This window comes from Ostrinia nubilalis, chromosome 19 (assembly GCF_963855985.1).
Source record: "Ostrinia nubilalis chromosome 19, ilOstNubi1.1, whole genome shotgun sequence".
NCBI lineage: Eukaryota > Metazoa > Arthropoda > Insecta > Lepidoptera > Crambidae > Ostrinia > Ostrinia nubilalis.
In genome coordinates, this window is record NC_087106.1 from 12,372,400 (window position 1) to 12,390,654 (window position 18,255).

Here is an 18,255-nt window from a genome sequence, read left to right on the forward strand (position 1 = left end):
AAGGAGCCAACAAAACTGATTTAACTTTTGTCGTAATAGTTTCTGCAGGTCGGCTATTGCGAGGCGCGAGACAGCTATGGTTTTAAATGACGGAGGTGAGAGATAAAAAACAATTTTCAGGCCCGACCTTAAGGCGGGTTTCGTGATGAATAAGAGAAGTTTTGTGGGAGAAATGCTGAACAAATGAATATTTTTTTTTAAATGTTTCTATTTTTCAGTCTATGGCTGAGTTGCACCAACTTACTTTAACCGTAACTATAACAATAACCGGTGTTTTTGGATGGAGTTTGACAGATTTTTGACGTATTATTGAAGTTTGTTAAAGTAAAAATAGATGGTGCAACTCAACTGGATTTTGGGGTAACTTTATATTCCCATAGTTCCATAGTCTTGTAACTGAGACATGAGGCATATAGGGTGACATATTGCAGTAAAATAGAAAATACGTATAGGCCATTTGAATGGGACTAAATGCAATATCGTTTCTCAGAATGAGCGCAGTGCATCCTCCACGGAATATACAGGGCGGCGCAAAGATTGCCGCAAAACTTCTTGAGAGCTCCCGGCTTAATCTGTCTAAGTGACGTTGATCGATCACTCGGTGCTTTGTGCAAATTCACAACTTAGAACACGTACTTTGTTACATCAAATATTAATGAATCGGAACAGGACATTTGGGGACCGACGTTTGAGTCTAAAAGGAGAACGCAATTAAAACGTTGTTTGTTTATTTATTAGTAAAGTGCCAGGTAATTTTCTTTCTATACTAGTTTGTTAAACTCATGGGTAATCTTATATTTCGTTCGTTTCAGCCGTATGACGTCCACTGCTGAACAAATGCCTCAAGGATTTCCACAACTACCGGTCCTGCGCTGCACTTTGCATTCTCCAGGCACTTTGAATTCTCTATCTTCTATAGCTTTTAGAATATGAATTTTACTTGCAACTGATCAAGTCTCTATAAATGCTTGAAACCTATTTGCAGCAAATACAATAATACAATTTCTGAAGAATACACCCTGTATTTCCAGCCTTTAATGTTTTGTAGGTCTGTCGTACCGTGTACTGGACATAATGATAATCCGACCGTTACATGACGAAGGGCGACAGCCAAAGCCGGGAGTCTGCGCAAGATTAACTCTGCCACGATGTTGAGTCCTAATGTTTTGTGAGGTTTACTCGTATAGCTGTAACATGGGGTGGTTAGAAAAATACTACACAAATTAAGGCTCGGTTTTTTATGAAAGTTTAAAAAATCAATAAACTGTTACCAATCTATACTTCTTCTATACGTAGTGTTATAAATGCGAAAGTAACTCTGTCTGTCTGTCTTGCTTTCACGCCTAAACCACTGAACCGATTTTGATTTTGGAGAGATAGTTTGAGTCTCGGGAAAGAGGACATAGGATAGTTTTTATCCCGGTTTTTGAAACAGGGACGCGCGCGATATAGTTTTTCTGTGACAGAGCGCGGGCGAACCCGCGGGCGGAAAGCTAGTGGTTAAATAATAACAAAATGGTAATCTTGTTACCAATAGGTTAAATAAAAAAATATAGTTAAAAATTGTATTGGGAGTCGAGCCAACCTTCGTACGAAAATGCATAAAATTTGACAATTATTGGTTAATTTAACTACGGATCAAAAAACTAAATCTAATAAAAATTCTTCTTACTCTGTACTTTTGGCAATTACTTAATTTAATTATGGGTAAAAAAACTAACCCTAAGAGAAATTTTTCATGCACTGTGGAGTGTAATAATTACTTCATAAGTAGTAAGTACCTACTTAGGTTTGTACCTAATGTGTTTTTACATACATTTTTTGATTAATTAAAAATGAAAGACATGAATATTTTAAGACAAATATTTTGTATTAAAACTTACAAACTTGAAATTTTCAAACTTCATACAACAATATTTTAAATTAATAGTAATTAAATTTCTTGACCACTACACTATTTTTGGGTTCACGATTTTGGTCAAGCAGTTTGTTTTATGCTTCTTAATATAGTTTTATTGCAATACAAAGTGGGATAATATGTAATTCAAATATAAAATTATCACATTAAACTTAAATAACTTTTCTTATATCATTGAGATTTATTTCGAGTTCGCCGCCGATTGAAGTATTATGCCTATCTAATACCTCAAAAAAGACCTCGGTGAACTCTAGCATAAATAATTATTTTACATTTTCACAAAAACTTCTATGTAGCTACAGTACCAGACAAGCTGTTCAAAACAAAGATTGTGATTCACTAGGGTAGTATTTAACCTCATTAGTACCTACCTTAGTACCGGATTTCTATAATCAATCCTTACCTATCCAAATCCGTCCGACAACAGTCGAATCGGAATCTGTTTTCGATTAAACATCCACTATTTTGGATGCTATTACACGTTCTTATTATTTAAATAGTCTTATGAACAATGCGAAAAGTAAAAACTTAACAAACCAAGGGTATTTTGACCAAAACCAAATTAAAATTTGACAGTTGACAGACGGATTTTGATTGAGACTGAGTAAAGAAAACCAGCATTAGTCAAATACCTGCTTTGATCTGCATTTTCTTTATGCGAGAAACAGTTTTGTCTCGAGGCACATTCATTTTGTTTCTTTCTCATTTATCACACCAAATGTGGCAAATTTTTATTCTAAACATCTTCTCTAGTACTTGAATACTAAGGGCTATATTTCACCGGGACACCATGGCGGCGCAACCAGTCGCCGCTACCAATAAAATGTATACAGCTCTATAGAGAGTTACACACCTGGTGTCCGTTTGGTTGCGCAAAGCTGTATACATTTTGTTGGTAGCGGCGACTGGTTGCGGCGCCGCCATGGTGTCCCGGTGAAATATAGCCCTAAGGCTTTGCATGCTTATGACTAGGTTTAATCTAGACAACCAGGGTCTTCTTGTCAACCAGGGTCTTCTTGTCCACCAGGGGTGGAATGATGTAGGCTATAATATCAGATGGGGCACTAGGGGACTCTTCCGGAGCCTCCTCCTGGACCCTCGTCAGCTGAGTCGCGTACACGTAGTATACCAGGACGAAACATGCCGTTAGAACTGGAAAAAAACACGAAATTTTCAAAAATGGATGTCATCTATTTTTGTCAATGGTTTATATGAGCTTTTTACTTTAATTTTTCGTTTAAGCCAAATGACATTTACAGCTGGACATAGGACTCCCCCAAGGATTTCCCGAACGACTTGTCATGCACTGCCAGCATCCAGGTGCTTCCCGCGACCTTCACCAGAACATCGGTCTTTCGGGGGAAAAAAATCTTAAATAAATAGCGGAAAACGCAACGTGGGTCGACCAAAGGGATTAACCGGGCTATGTGGAAATCATTGGGGGAGGCATAAGTTCACCAGTGGTCGTCTTATGGTGAACATAGCCCCCCCCCCCCAATGATTTCCCCATGAAAATGATGATGATGACATAAATAGGCTTACCAAAATCAATGCTATGGTTTATGATGGCTTGTCTGTTGGAGTTTATAACGTAGAAGACGAAGCCAGCGAGCGTCAGCAGGAGGTGGGCGGTCGCGAAGCCCACGAACATGCGGACCGGGCCTGGACGTTTCTGTGACAAAAATATGAAAAAATATTATGAGAATAGAACAAACATAAATGTATTATTTGATTTTTTTAACCCGTGGAACCCTATCCTGATGCATGAGATTGCGGTAAGTCTTAGAAGACCGCGGTTAAAATTGATTTCTATTGAGAAACTCGTATTAAATAATATTTTATTATTCAATCAATTTAATATAGTTCGTATCATGTCCTAACAAAATAATGCATTAATAACTATTTGAGTCAAATTCTACGAGCCTAATATGCACGTGTTCTTTAAAAAACTACAACAGGCAACGACCCTGGTCTTCATACCTAATGCACAATGATTCTCAAAATTATAAATAATTTGGACGCAATAGGGCTGGAATGCATCCAAGTTTCATTTTACTAAGACAGAATGTTTATATGTCCATACAATACCGCAATACCGTCCACTTTTTTGTTTGTGTTATAATTTTCGCAATTTTTTACACTTCGCTACTATGCTTAAATTCTTAAGATGAAATTTTGAAATAACTAATGTTTCTGTTTTTTTTTTCATTCATCTGGCAAAATTACCTCAAACCAACTAGAAAATAAATGGATTCACATTGTACTTCAACCCTTTTTTGCTAGCTGTTAGATTTAATAACATTAATATCCATTAGTTTAATGACACCGTTTCATTGTTGAAAGGTGTGAGCGATGCGCGTTTTTGCTTGTTTACGAGTAATTTGTAGTTTTTGCACATTAAGAGAGAAGAGCTTTTGGCTATCTTTGTACTTATTCTAGTAAGCATGGTTTTTACACCGTAATAATATAGTGATTTATAAAAACAAATATGCTTCATCATCATCATCATCATTTCAGCCATAGGACATCCACTGCTGAACATAGGCCTCCCCTAATGCTTTCCATGTTGATCGATTGGTAGCAGCCTGCGTCCAGCGCCTCCCTGCTACCTTTACGATGTCGTCGGTCCACCAAACAACAAATATGCTTGTTTGTTAGAAATAAAGAAAAACAGATTTTCAAGGCCCCAACCCCAAGGTGAAGGTAGCAGGGAGGCGCTGGACGCAGGCTGCTACCAATCGATCAACGTGGAAAGCATTGGGGGAGGCCTATGTTCAGCAGTGGACGTCCTATGGCTGAAATGATGATGATGATGATGATGATGATGAAGGCCCCAACCTGGTCCAACCCCAAGTCTGGCCAGCGTGAAAATTGTAAGCCAAATCCTTCATTAGCGTTTGGTAAAAAGGAAAGAGTCGTGCTCCTGCAGTGGAGACTAAATGATCTGATGAATCAGGCAGCCGCACTCTATGGGCTCTTACAACATTGGGAGAAACGGAGACACATTGTGACAGACAGTCCCGTTGACTATTCCCACCTCTCGTTCCTACCACTGCAACTCCTGTGTAGCCAGGATCTACAGCTTGACCGCCATAAAAACCCAACCAATGAAGGTCATGTTTGTCCCGGGGGAAAGTCAAACTGTCATTGGACCCGCAACGAAATTAATCAGAAGAACATAGGAGTTCGAAATTATGGTTCGACTTCCCTCCATTGCAAAGCGGATGACAGGTGACAAACAAAGGTTTAAAACCTTTAAGAAAAGATTATGCACCACGGACAATAATTTATCAATTAAGGGGGCCAATCTTATGAGCAATTAGCAACTACGTGCCAATAATATTTTTCAAAAATCGCTAAAACTACGGAAATATTTGTGTAATAACAAGATCGGTGTAATAAATTGCGGAAACAGATGTATGTTGTATTGAATTAAGCATTATATCACGTTCATGTTTCTAAAGATCACACTCCCACAAGATATGATGGGCACATTGCGAGATATATGAAATATGAAGTAAACGACTATAACGTACAAATATTTCGTGACACCCAAAGAGGCCAAAAGGTTAATCATCACAACCATATTCCAATTGTAACAAAGACGTGTTTTGGGCTACTTTGGATGTCACGAACTATTTGACGTCGATTGAACGATGACAATGTTGATAATACATACCTTGTGCAGTACAACCAGGCATGCTATGTTGATTGCTAACCACACGACATTGGAGCACACAATGACTATCAGCAGTATAACGAACTGGTAGAGACTAGGATACACCGACTCCACTTCAGGAGTTGATTCTAAATTATCGTATGGTTGCCGGTTGAACCGTTCGAAGTGTTCGAAGTTATCGGTCGCGATGCCAATGGTTACTATCAGCCCCAGGATGCCCAGGGTGTAAAGTAAGTTGAAGGCCTGAAAAGATAATAAGTTAGTTATTTTAACCGCGCTGCATGGGTCGAAGTCTGTTACCTTCGAGAGTTACTTAGTTGTAAAAGACTAGATGTAAATTTTTATCTGTTTGAAAATGTTGATTTCGATACGGGGCTATGATTGTTACACTATTATCCCTAAAATGTACATACTTTACTAAATTGTTGTACAAAAAAGTTTGCAAAGGTGTAACCCAATTACCCAAAATCAAAATCTCAGAAAGAGAAACCTCATTAAATTTTAATAGCTGAGTATTTAATAAATCAGTATGACCTAGCGAGTTAATTGAACATCAAAATCGGTGTTTTGTATTGGAGTGCTTATACAGACCGTGTACTGTGCAGTGCTTCTAGAAATCTAGAGGCTGCTGATGATTGATTATAATGATGATTAAAATAGAGAAATAAGGGTCTCAACGCGAGATTTTTATGAAGTAGATCTATTTTGATTGGACGTGAAATTTTAAAATCTGATATAATGTCCACCCACAAGGCGGACGGGCGACCTCATAAAGGTAGCAGGAAAGCGCTGGATGCAGGCTGCTACCAAGCGGGTGATGTGGAAATCATTGTGGGAGGCCTATATTCAGCGACGTCCTGTGGCTAAAATTATGATGATTATCTTTTTTTTTTTGAAGGGACGCGCGCTGGTTTCTTGAAGAGCTTTTCCAGCTTCACCGGGCAGAGTGGCGAGTACAGAAGGTACTCTAGCCGTTTGGCGATCGTCGGTGTGCGTGCCGACGAGGTCGAGTGTGGGCTTCGAATATGATGATTATCATTGACATACCAGGTTCAAATACCCCAAGATGAGGCATCCAGTCCTCAAGGGGAAACAGAAGCAGCACTTCTTAAACAGCGGCTCCGACGTCGACATCCTGCAATAAATACAACAATTCTTGGTAATGCATAACAATCGGCTTGTTATTAAACACGTGGTACTAGAAAGAAGGTAGAGGGGCTTTGGGAAAATGGACGCTGTAGACGACTTTAGTGCAGTGGTCAGGTTAATTTTTTATTAGACAGTGGTCAATGTAAGCGGGTGGTTGTATTTTGCAACGAAAACGATGTTATGCTGACTATACCTAGCCATTCGTCCGGGCTTTCCCACACTTAAAAAAAATAATTATCAACAATTTCAAATTATTAATAGTCCCGTTTGCCCCTCGTGTTCAGCTAAATAAGCTTGTGTTACGAGTGGGCTCACCACAATAGTCGAGCGGCGGTGGGATTCGAACCCGCGTTCCTCGGATCTCGTGTTGGCCAGTCCGACCCCTTCACCGTTCGGCTATCGTGCCTATAACTTAATAGGGGCGTCTGTCAAATGTGTAAATCATCCTGCACACAATAATGGCACAAATGGTAACTATAGTCACGAGTATTCAGTCGGAACGAAGGTCACCGACGCATGCAGACCTGGGTCGGTTTGTGACAAGTCAGTCAAGACAGTAATCTGTGTTGTGACAATCATTGATTGTGTAATCAGGTGTGTGTACACCATTGGGTGACATTGTTTGTGACATATAGACATAGGTACCTATACTCACTGGTCATTAAATTTTTTGACCAGCTTCCATTTTATAAAGCCACATATTCATAAACACTGTTTGAACTAACTGTGCTCGCACTTCATACGTGTCAAAATAGTTTGAATAATATTTCCCGTTTTTGCAACATTTTTCTTTACTGTAGGATGATTTATACAGCCTAAAACCATCCTAGATAAACGGGCTATCGAACACAAAAATATTTTTTCTAATCCGACCTATAGTTCCTGAGATTGATTCGCGTCCAAGCAAGCACGTTTGCCTCCTGTCACATAAAAAAAAACAAATAATAAACTCAACTCAAATCTATATCTATAAAAGCGAAAGGTCACTGACTGACTCACTCACTCATCCTAAAATCTCAGAAACTACAAATGCTAGGAGTTTCAAAAATTCAACGCCTAAGGGGGTAAAACGGGGTATACGCGTACGAAGTCGCGGGCGGTCGCTAGTTTATAATATTAGTAAGTATAATAATTATGTAGATTAACTATGTGCATGTGGATTGAGTGATCCTTGCTTCAATCTTAACAAAAATCGAGGAAGTTTTACTTAAAATATGTTAAAACATTGCGATGAAGTTTAAAAATTTGTTAAACCTAAGATAAACATGTTATGGCCAATAAATAGGAGCACTCATACCGCACGCTTTAAGAAAACGTCAACATGTTTATTTCTGAAAATAAAGCCTTTCCACTTCTTTTTATAGTATTGAAAAATTGTTAAGATTATGTTAAAACTATTAACAAATTCAGAAATTCCTTGCACGTCCCGTTCCAAAGTTATGACGATTATTTAGGATCACTCACACCGCACACGGGCCGTATGAGTGCTCTTCAAAATAATGACTTTTTATTAATAAATACGTTTTATTTCTGTTGGAAAATGTGTGCAAACTGACGAGCGAATTTGTTAAAGAAAAAGTGTGACAAAACTTAAAAGCTGAAGGAATAAATTAACCTTTATTCTTTCCTCCAATATGCCGTGTGAGTGATCCTTACTTTTACCTCTATCTGCTCATATGTAGTTCGTAGGCAGACTGAGATAGTATCTAAAATTGTTAATTGTTTTTAACAATTATTTGGCATATATTTTGCTTTTATTAAGGTCATAATTTAAGAAATATCAGGCTTAGATGATTCCTAAAGGAAAATGTTGATTAGGGTACATATGATTTTTTATTTTGTGAGACTGTTCCGATTCGTCAGACGTGACAATGCAAAACCAATGCAATCTAATATGTACTTAGTAGGTTTAGGGGCCTCCGCTAAAACTCGCGGGGGGCGTCCGTCGCCGCGGTCGGCAGTAGCGCGAGTTTTAGTGGTTTACCCCTACATCTTGAATGATAGAAATAAAGAAACATTACAATTGTTTATAGGATTGAATTCAAATTTGACTTGTAATATGAATTGAGAAAGATACTCACGGTTTTATTTAAATAAATTACAAATTTCTCAACAAAATTATGACCTTAATAAAAGCAAAATATATGCCAAATAATTGTTAAAAACAATTAACAATTTTAGATACTATCTCAGTCTGCCTACGAACTACATATGAGCAGATAGAGGTAAAAGTAAGGATCTCTCACACGGCATATTGGAGGAAAGAATAAAGATTAATTTCTTCCTTCAGCTTTTAACTTTTGTCACACTTATTCTTTAACAAATTCGCTCGTCAGTTTGCACACATTTCCCAACAGAAATAAAACGTATTTATTAATAAAAAGTCATTATTTTGAAGAGCACTCATACGGCCCGTGTGCGGTGTGAGTGATCCTAAATAATCGTCATAACTTTGGAACGGGACGTGCAAGGAATTTCTGAATTTGTTAATAGTTTTAACATATTCTTAACAATTTTTCAATACTATAAAAAGAAGTGGAAAGGCTTTATTTTCAGAAATAAACATGTTGACGTTTTCTTAAAGCGTGCGGTATGAGTGCTCCTATTTATTGGCCATAACATTTTTATCTTAGGTTTAACAAATTTTTAAACTTCATCGCAATGTTTTAACATATTTTAAGTAAAACTTCCTCGATTTTTGTTAAGATTGAAGCAAGGATCACTCAATCCACATGCACATGATTAACTAACCTCAACGCGTATACAAGTCTAGAATCATTCTGTTATTGTTACGAGCACACATAGCGGAATAATAAAACTGACTGTCTGCATTGTATTCATATCAAAAGGCTCACATGACGGTAGCCGTTTTGTGTTGACGATCCGCTACAAAAGTGCAGTTTGATGGTTACGTTACGTTTTTATAACATCGATAGCCGCTGGTCATAGAATACAAAATAAAAGCTAACATGGGTACTGAAACTGAAACGTATATTCAGTCAGTTATTTTGCTTTAAAAATCTTTGTCTTGAAAGAACACATGAAGTTCACTTACTTTTAATTACGCCCGTATTCACTAACAATTAGATAAGTGAAGCAGCAAATCGAACGCACAGCGTTGAATAGAGCTCTGTTATTGGTTCGTGTGTGACACTGTGCGTCAACGCGCACTGTGAGAGCTCATTAATATTTGTGAATACAGAAAGGGGACTCCCGTATGAACAAACTGCAGTGACCTCTGATAAACTTTGATCCGTCAATTGATTACAATAAACACATAAAATATTTACATGCTAGCTTTCCGCCCGCGGCTTCGCCCGCGTGGAATTTCGTCTATCACAGAAAAACTTTATCGCGCGCGTCCCTGTTTCAAAAACCGGGATAAAAACTATCCAATGTCCTTTCTCGAGACTCAAACTATCTCTATGCCAAATTTCATCAAAATCGCTTCAGTGGTTTGGGCGTGAAAGCAAGACAGATAGCCATAAAAGTTGGCTCAAGCGTAACTGTCTATTTTTTGAAGAAGTGACTCTGGATCCTTCTAGAGACACATTTTTGGGGTAAAAACCTTTCCTTTAATGAAAAGAAGTTTAGAACTAGGCTTGTAAATGGTGCCAATATTAGTGGGAAGTGGGAATGCATACCTACGTTTGAAAGTGCTTGTCGCGGGAGGTGCGATTTATTTGATGTCGAGTGTATTAGTATACAGGGTGGAAACGATAAGTGATCTCACTCGATTATTTCTAAACCATACAAGATATCGAAAAACTGGTTCCTGATCCTGAAAGTGCTTTACGAGCTCTTTCAAACGGCACCAATAACAGGTTACAGAATAAACTGGATCTATCCGAAAATTCAATGTTTCCGGCTTCCATACATTTGGTACAGCCTCATAATATTAAAAACTACAGAAGGTATCGTAAAACTGGTTACTGATCCTAAAAGTGCTTCACGAGCTCTATCCAACGGTATCAATATTAAGTTACAGAATAAACTGGATCTATCCAAAAATCCAATGTTTCCATCCCCCATACATTTAGTACTACCACAGTCATGGCACTCATCTCTTGATACTTGATACAACACTTTATAGCAAGTAAAGCCTAAAACTAATTTTTTCCTTGAATAATTTTAAATAAAAATGCAATTTACGAGTTTTTTTTAGGTTCATTATTTAATTTTAAAAAATTACACTTAATATTGTGTGGTTGGCATACATTTAGTATGGAAGCTGGAAACATTGAATTTTCAGATACTTCCAGTTTATTCTGTAACCTGTTATTGGTACCGTTTGAAAGAGTTCGTAAAGCACTTTCAGGGTCAGTAACCAGTTTTTCGATATCTTGTATGGTTTAGAAATTATCGAGTGAGATCACTTATCGTTTCCACCCTGTAGATATAGATTCTTTTACGTCAGTTTAAATACATTTCTAGCTTTTGCTCTAAGAAACAGTAGGTATATTATAATACTACACATTTTTGTTCGCAATATCGTTCTTATTACAACCACATCAAGCTAGTATTTACCTTAATAATTCGGTTTGCGACAGAAAAAGGCACGTGATTAAAAATGTTTTTATAATCATCATCATTTGGCGATTTAGTGTCCACTGCAAGAACACGACCCTCTCTAATTAACCAGAGTTCAAAACGGAGGATTTGGCTTACACTCATTGTCTTTCTCAACTACTTATCACTTATTCTTATCATTTATTTGTACAGATGTGACCTTTTTTTGGTCATTGCATTTGCGTTGCTTAGTTTTTACTTATAATTCTCTTAACCAAACAACATAGTCCAATTAGTTTTAAAAAAAATATTTAATTTATATTACGTAGTGCTTAATGGTATCTTAACCTAATCTATTTTACACAAAACGTGATTTCCTTTATATTAATTTTGTTAGTTACTTATTATACTAAGTAATCTAGACGCTTGTAACATTATGTCGTAAGAAATATCACGTAATCTGAGCATTATCTTAATTTTTGCTGTTTCTACCGGAAAAAGTTTAAGTTTGTATACGTAAATTTTTGGCTTTGCTTCGGTACTAACAACCCGGTCGAGTTAACTGCGTACCTGGCAGCCATGACGTCACGTCAACGCTCTGCGTTGCACTAATTTGTAATGTCTCCAATTCATTCGCGTTTCAACTTTAATCTACACTCCATTTTCATTCCAGCTACTTAATGTGCAATTCGGTATCGCGATAAAGTTCATGCGCAAACAAAGACGAAACAACGAATTTCAGTACTTTCCATTAAAAGTCCGAACACCTTGTTTTTTTACTATTATTATTAAAACACAGCAAATGTTCGTGAAGCGTTTGAGTTAAGTAGCTTTCTGACAGCTTTTACACAAAGACGCAGATTTTCGTTCGTAGTCCAGTCGCGTTGCAGTTGAAAATATTTAGCGCAATCGGGGCGCTGTTACGGGTACGAATACGGGGAAGTGTGAGTACGAGAGGAAGGCTGAGGAAGAGTCGCATTCCAGCCAGGTGCGCAGTTAACTCGATCGAGTTGTCTAATTTAGTTATCAAAAAAGAAAACAAAAATGTGACTTCTATCACGAAACTGGTTTGAACAGGAAAACAAGCTGGGCACAGACGACAGACGGCGGCGCCACAAATTAAAACTGTGGGATCTTATATGGTGGTAATAGGTACTATTTTGCGACAATGTGTAGTCCGATGTGTTGTTGACTGTACCTATAATGTCTTCGCTCGAATGAATACTGTATTAAGGTCCACATTTCTCAAAAAAATATTGAAGGAATATTATATATTATTACATGACTATTCATAAGAACTGGAACTAAAATAACGAAATTTTAAACTTTCGCGTTCCATTTCAACTAAAATAGTAGTCAAGCCGGGAGTACATAATGTATTTCATTAATAAACGTCGCGTTGTCTTACTATTTTTGTTAAAATAACGAAGATGAGGAGAAAATAACATTTAAGATGAGGAAGGAAATGTCAGTGGTATTCTGTGATGGGTACAGTTTAATTAAGCTTGAATGAACCTGACTAAAAAAGAAAAAACAAATCCTAATTTGGTACTTACTCGATAGAATTTATTATACCTAAGTAGATTGAATAATAGTCTAGCACTTAAGCCTTTAAAAGGCAGTGAGAATATAGTTCTCACCATATTTTGAACCTTATTCGTCTTTTCGTATTTGAACCTGAAGGTCCAAAAACAATGAAAATGTTGATTATGTTATGACTTTTCGTGCTGCTCTCATACCTCAGGCAGTGACTGAGTTAACCGCTACACAATAAGAATGTTTTGGTCACTTATCGTTGTCTCGGACCAAAACAAACTTGACTAAGTATTGATTATTACACTATATTTAGCCTCTTACGTCTTGTGACTGGCTAAATGTTGCTAAGAAATTAAACACGAAAGAATTCAAAATCAAACTCAACAACATTGGTTCAGAGACTCAGAACTGTGCACGACGGACGGCCTCCGAATAGAAAACGTAAAATAGCTGTAAATAATTGTTTCGTTTTTGTTTCATAGTTGTTTCATAGTTGTTTCATTTTTATTTCGTTTTATAAAGTTTGTATAGTTTAAATGTCGATAACTTCGTAATACAGTCCACTTTCTCTTTGTTGGTTCTCAATTAGTAATGTGTCGAGTCCTTAATTACTGATTAATAGGCGTATGTGGGACGTTGGAGATGTATAAATCATAGTTTATTTTAGAAAACCATAGAAATGTATAATTTGATAGCCCTTTGTTTTATGTATATCGATTAAACCTATAATTTCGCATAGTTATGTATGTCGAGTCGTATTTATAATATGTAAATTAGAAAGATAATTATGTATAGATCTTTATAGTTATTTACTTTTAATTGGTGATAATCTTAATTAGCCATAAAGGCAATTAATGTAAAATAGTGTGGCCAAATGAGCCCTATTTTTTGTACAAATGCTTTATTAGTAATTAACCCTGTACCTGTGTACCTTTATTTACCTATCGAATAGTAAGAAGTAATTTGTCTGAAAATAAATAACATAGATTCCAAAGAATAGTGGAAGAGCTAATTAGAATCCGATAAGAATTAGGTCAAGGTCATAGTTAAAAAATAGGTCACCGAATAGATAAAAAACAGGCTCTCTATACGGTATTGCCACAGTAGATATATGAGCTAAAGCAGTACGGAAACTTAGCCCTTTCGGCGAGTTAAATACCTACACTTCAACTGAGTGTTAGGGTTGGCACTCTTAATCTTTATAAAATTAATAAGGCTCTGACTTACTTATTTATTAAAACGTTTATTTAGGTTTTTTAATTATCAAATACCTAATGGAATAAATTAATTGACTAAGAAGTTAACAAAAAATAAAACGTTAATTAGGTTCTATAATGATCGAATACATAATCGAATAAATTGATTAAGTACTATTAGAGGCCGGTAGAAGATATTCTATTCTCATAAATAAAATACCGGATACCTACTTACTTTCACATAGCTATTGCCTCATTTTAAATACAGTTCATCACTTAGTACAAAAGCGCGCGGAGCAAATTACTTTATCAAATAGAACACATAAATTGTTAAAAAGCGTAATTACGTAATTTAAAAAGAACTATTAGTAAATCAGATGTAAGCACTTTATTTAAAAAGTAATATTTAATCATTTTTACAATTCAGAATTAATACGAAGTTTAAAAAATGAAAGTTCTGGTTTTGAAGATGCCGAGTTCAAGCAGCCGTATACTACGCAATACACTCGTGGCATGTTTTTAAAAATACAGCGGACAGTGCATGCAATAAAATTATTATTAAAAACACAACGCGCGCGACACTCGCGACGGATGGACTGCGAGGTTCGCTTAGAGCTCGTGTAAAGCGTGCGTCTGTGTGCGTGAGTCTGATTTCGAGCGTTTGTATGAAGCTTCCGTACTGTTTGATTTATCTACTGTGGTATTGCCGCCCAGGGGGGGTCTAAATTAGAAAGAGAGGGCAATAGATTTGCTGTTTCATTAGAGCGAGAGGCAGCTAGGTTTTCTCACTCTAATGAAAGTAAATAAATATCGGGGTGCCATCCGGACCCAGTCAGTTCCGCGTTTTCTCCTCAACAAGCTACAACACCAAGCTCTCGCCACTGCTCCGAGGAACCGGTCACAGTCTCAACCACAACCGAGTTATTATTTCTGCGCTCCCCGCCCCCTTCGTCTCGCTCTCCCGCTCGCGCTGCACCCCGCATCGCGCCGTGTCGGCGTACGGTATCAAGGGTCCGCACAGGGTTGCAACCCCATACCGTCCGGCACAAGAACCGTGAAGAAAAAAAAGTTCCGTTAGTATCTCCGTTTCATCTGTAAATTTCAAATTGCAAAGGGACTGTACCAATACAAAAAAAAAACTAGTACCTAGTTATATTGATAATTACTTTTGGTTGTAGGCAGTGCCAGATATTCCTTACGAAATTAGGTTCTTAATATTCCTAAACACACCAAAGCGAAGCTAAAAATAACACTATTTCTTACCAATTAAATATACTTAATAAAGAACAAAGTTGATTAAAATGTTTTAATCGCATGATTCAAAACAATTAAAATACTTACTTCTTATCTACCGAAAACACTTAAAAGGTAATTTGATTTCGTTTTATTTTAACAACGCACTGTGCCTATTAAGAATTCACTCATAATATATTTTAGTTTACGCTAATTATAACCACCGTCGGTCCACCTACAAGGTGGACCGACGACATCGTAAAGGTAGCAGGGAAGCGCTGGACGCAGGCCGCTACCAATCGATCAACATGGAAAGCATTGGGGGAGGCCTATGTTCAGCAGTGGACGTCCTATGGCTGAAATGATGATGATGATGATGATGATAAATATTAACCCAAAATAACATTCGCGATACGAATACAAAAGTAAGAAGGTCAGGTAAGAATCTTTGCTATTACTTTTTTTAGGCCAAAAGATAGATGGATAACATTTAAAATTAGTAAATTGAAAGTTTAGTGGATTCAACTAGAATTTAAAAGTCAAATTGGACGATAATAAGATAAAAAATATTTTTACACACTTAAATAATTATAGTTGAGTTTCATACTGTTTTATATGAGTTATTTTCACTCGACCTTGTTTTGTGACATTGAAAATGTAAATTTTATTTCAATTTGATGAAATTAGAACATTGTTGTGCATTTGTTTTGAATTATGCAATCCAGTTAAGATATTTATTTTATTTGCAGCTTTAGATACTCGTAGTCTTAAAATGTAATAATCATCTTCGAGATTATCTGTACCGTTAATACATTAAGAAATTGTACTGTATTAAGAAATTGTAGTGGGTATTAATCCTTCAAGGCCCGCGAATCTAGACACAATAGATAATCAATTGTTATGACATTAATGAATGCTGTCTGGGACTCAAGCGGTTAATCAATTTCAGAACGAGCAAGTCAGGGGAAAAATGCTAGTAAAAAACTAATGAATATACTTTGCAATGTTACATGACCATTGTGTTACAATTCGGTGCAGATTCACACGTTCAAAATTACCACATCAAATGAGTATTTAGTTCAATACTTTCACTGCAAGGTCATTCGCAAATTTAAACCTTTTTGTACTAAAAACAAAACTTACGTGTTATATGGCACTGTGGTCGCCATCCTGGCACAAAATAAAGAATAAACACAATTTAATTCGAAATGCGAATTGCCAAAATGGCCGACACGGTGTTGACGGCTCGCCTGCGCTTGCACTTGTGCGCAGATCAACAAACTGGCGAGGTTGGATGACGTAGGCAATCGGTGTATTCCGACGACACGAACTTGCATTATTTTTGTCTTGAAGCGGTATGATAAAATGTTTTTAACCGATGTGTAGCTAGCGAGGAATAGAAAATTAACTATCACTGGAATACTAAAATAGAAGCCAGTACTTAAATGGTATCTACTATTGAAAATATTTTTTAAATCTTTTATCTTTATTTTATTGCAATATAGATAGAAGTGAGAAGACAATCTTTATCCTGTTATAGAAAGATAACAAGTCTTATAAAAAATCCTCTTTACTACAGATTAAAAAATAATTTTGTATAAACCGTTTTAATCTCGGATAATCAGAATAAGCCCGCTATACCTATTACCTATATGACCGCCTGCCAGTCTCGAATGAGACTCGGTACCTATATTGTTATGTAGTTAGTTTTCAGTATACTTAAGTAGGTATTATTATGATATGGTAATCAGTAATGATGACTAAATATGTTTAAAAATAAGTTAACTTAAAGTCGTGGTTTAACGCTTCCTTTAAAAAGTATCAAGACGTAATTAAAATGTAATTTGGCATTAACTCAAAGTTTAATAGCGACTTATTTTTTTCTAAAAAAGGTTTTTATTTATTTAACAATACATTTTCAAGCTTCTTGCCTGTTGCTTTGCTTGCCTAAGTAGGATCGGTCTAGCACAACGTATCTTGCAACACTTTTTGTTAAAAAAAACATTTCAAACAACAACAAACAGTTAGGGAAACATGGAAATCATCGGGGGATGTCAACTATGTTTAGCAGGGGACGTCCTATGGCTAAAATGATGATGATGACGAAGGTTTATTTATTCTAGTTCGAGTTTATCAACGCAGCTAACGCGCGCCTGGAAAAATGTGTGGCGCATGGGACCTATAACGACATTTACGGTGCAATTGTTGCACTTGATATACCGTAAGGGTTCGTTCCCACGGCAATCAAAACTGGACAGTCGTGTGTTCGGTTTTTGCGGGACACTGCAAACGTGTGTGTCATCATCATCATCATCATCATCATCATTTCAGCCATAGGACGTCCACTGCTGAACTTAGGCCTCCCCTAATCTGCCGCACAATTTATAAACGCAGTAAGTACCACTTACTGCATTTATGGTTGTTTTGAATATTCTGAATCCTGACATCGCGATCTATAAGAATCAAAGACCCGTTTTTTTCTATCTATCTTAGAACGGAAGATACATGTTATCATAAACGCAGTAAAGAGCAGATTGTAGGTTTCTTCACATACTATGTTAGCAGTAAGAGCACATAATAACTTAATATTACGTGAATACTCGCGCTTACTTAATTTGCTACACAGTAATAGTGCAGTATGTGCCAATTACATCATTCTTATTATGTTTCTACAATTGTTAAGTTCACCTTGCACATAGTATATGTGCAGTAATTCCACTTAAACACACACTGATATTATGTTTCCATAGGAAAAACAGATGACTTGTACTTAATATTAATGCAGTAATTACAATTATACTGCGTACATACTAAGGATTGTCAGAGTGCTGCCTAGGTGTTAACATGTTATGAACGCAGTGGCTGACTCTTACGTTATTGGAAGAAGTTGAAAACCTGTCCAAATGACAAATCTAGCCGAAGACCCAAGAGCTAGATTGACCCGACACTATACCGAAGATATCCCGGACGTGTCTGTACGAGATTAGAATGGCTCTCAAACAGCTGAAAAACAACAAGGCACCGGGCGATGATGG

General features: G+C 36.7%; 1 protein-coding gene across 1 annotated transcript; it reads right to left on the reverse strand.

Annotated features, from left to right (window-relative positions):
• Window positions 1-1,849: 1,849 nt before the first annotated feature.
• Window positions 1,850-16,499, reverse strand: LOC135081227 (uncharacterized). Its single transcript, XM_063975977.1, has 5 exons — window positions 16,364-16,499; window positions 6,645-6,732; window positions 5,598-5,840; window positions 3,461-3,590; window positions 1,850-3,070 (listed from the first exon to the last, which is right to left on the reverse strand). Exons 1-5 carry the CDS (start codon window positions 16,387-16,389, stop codon window positions 2,898-2,900), a joined length of 660 nt encoding a protein of 219 aa, XP_063832047.1. The 5' UTR covers window positions 16,390-16,499; the 3' UTR covers window positions 1,850-2,897.
• Window positions 16,500-18,255: the final 1,756 nt, after the last annotated feature.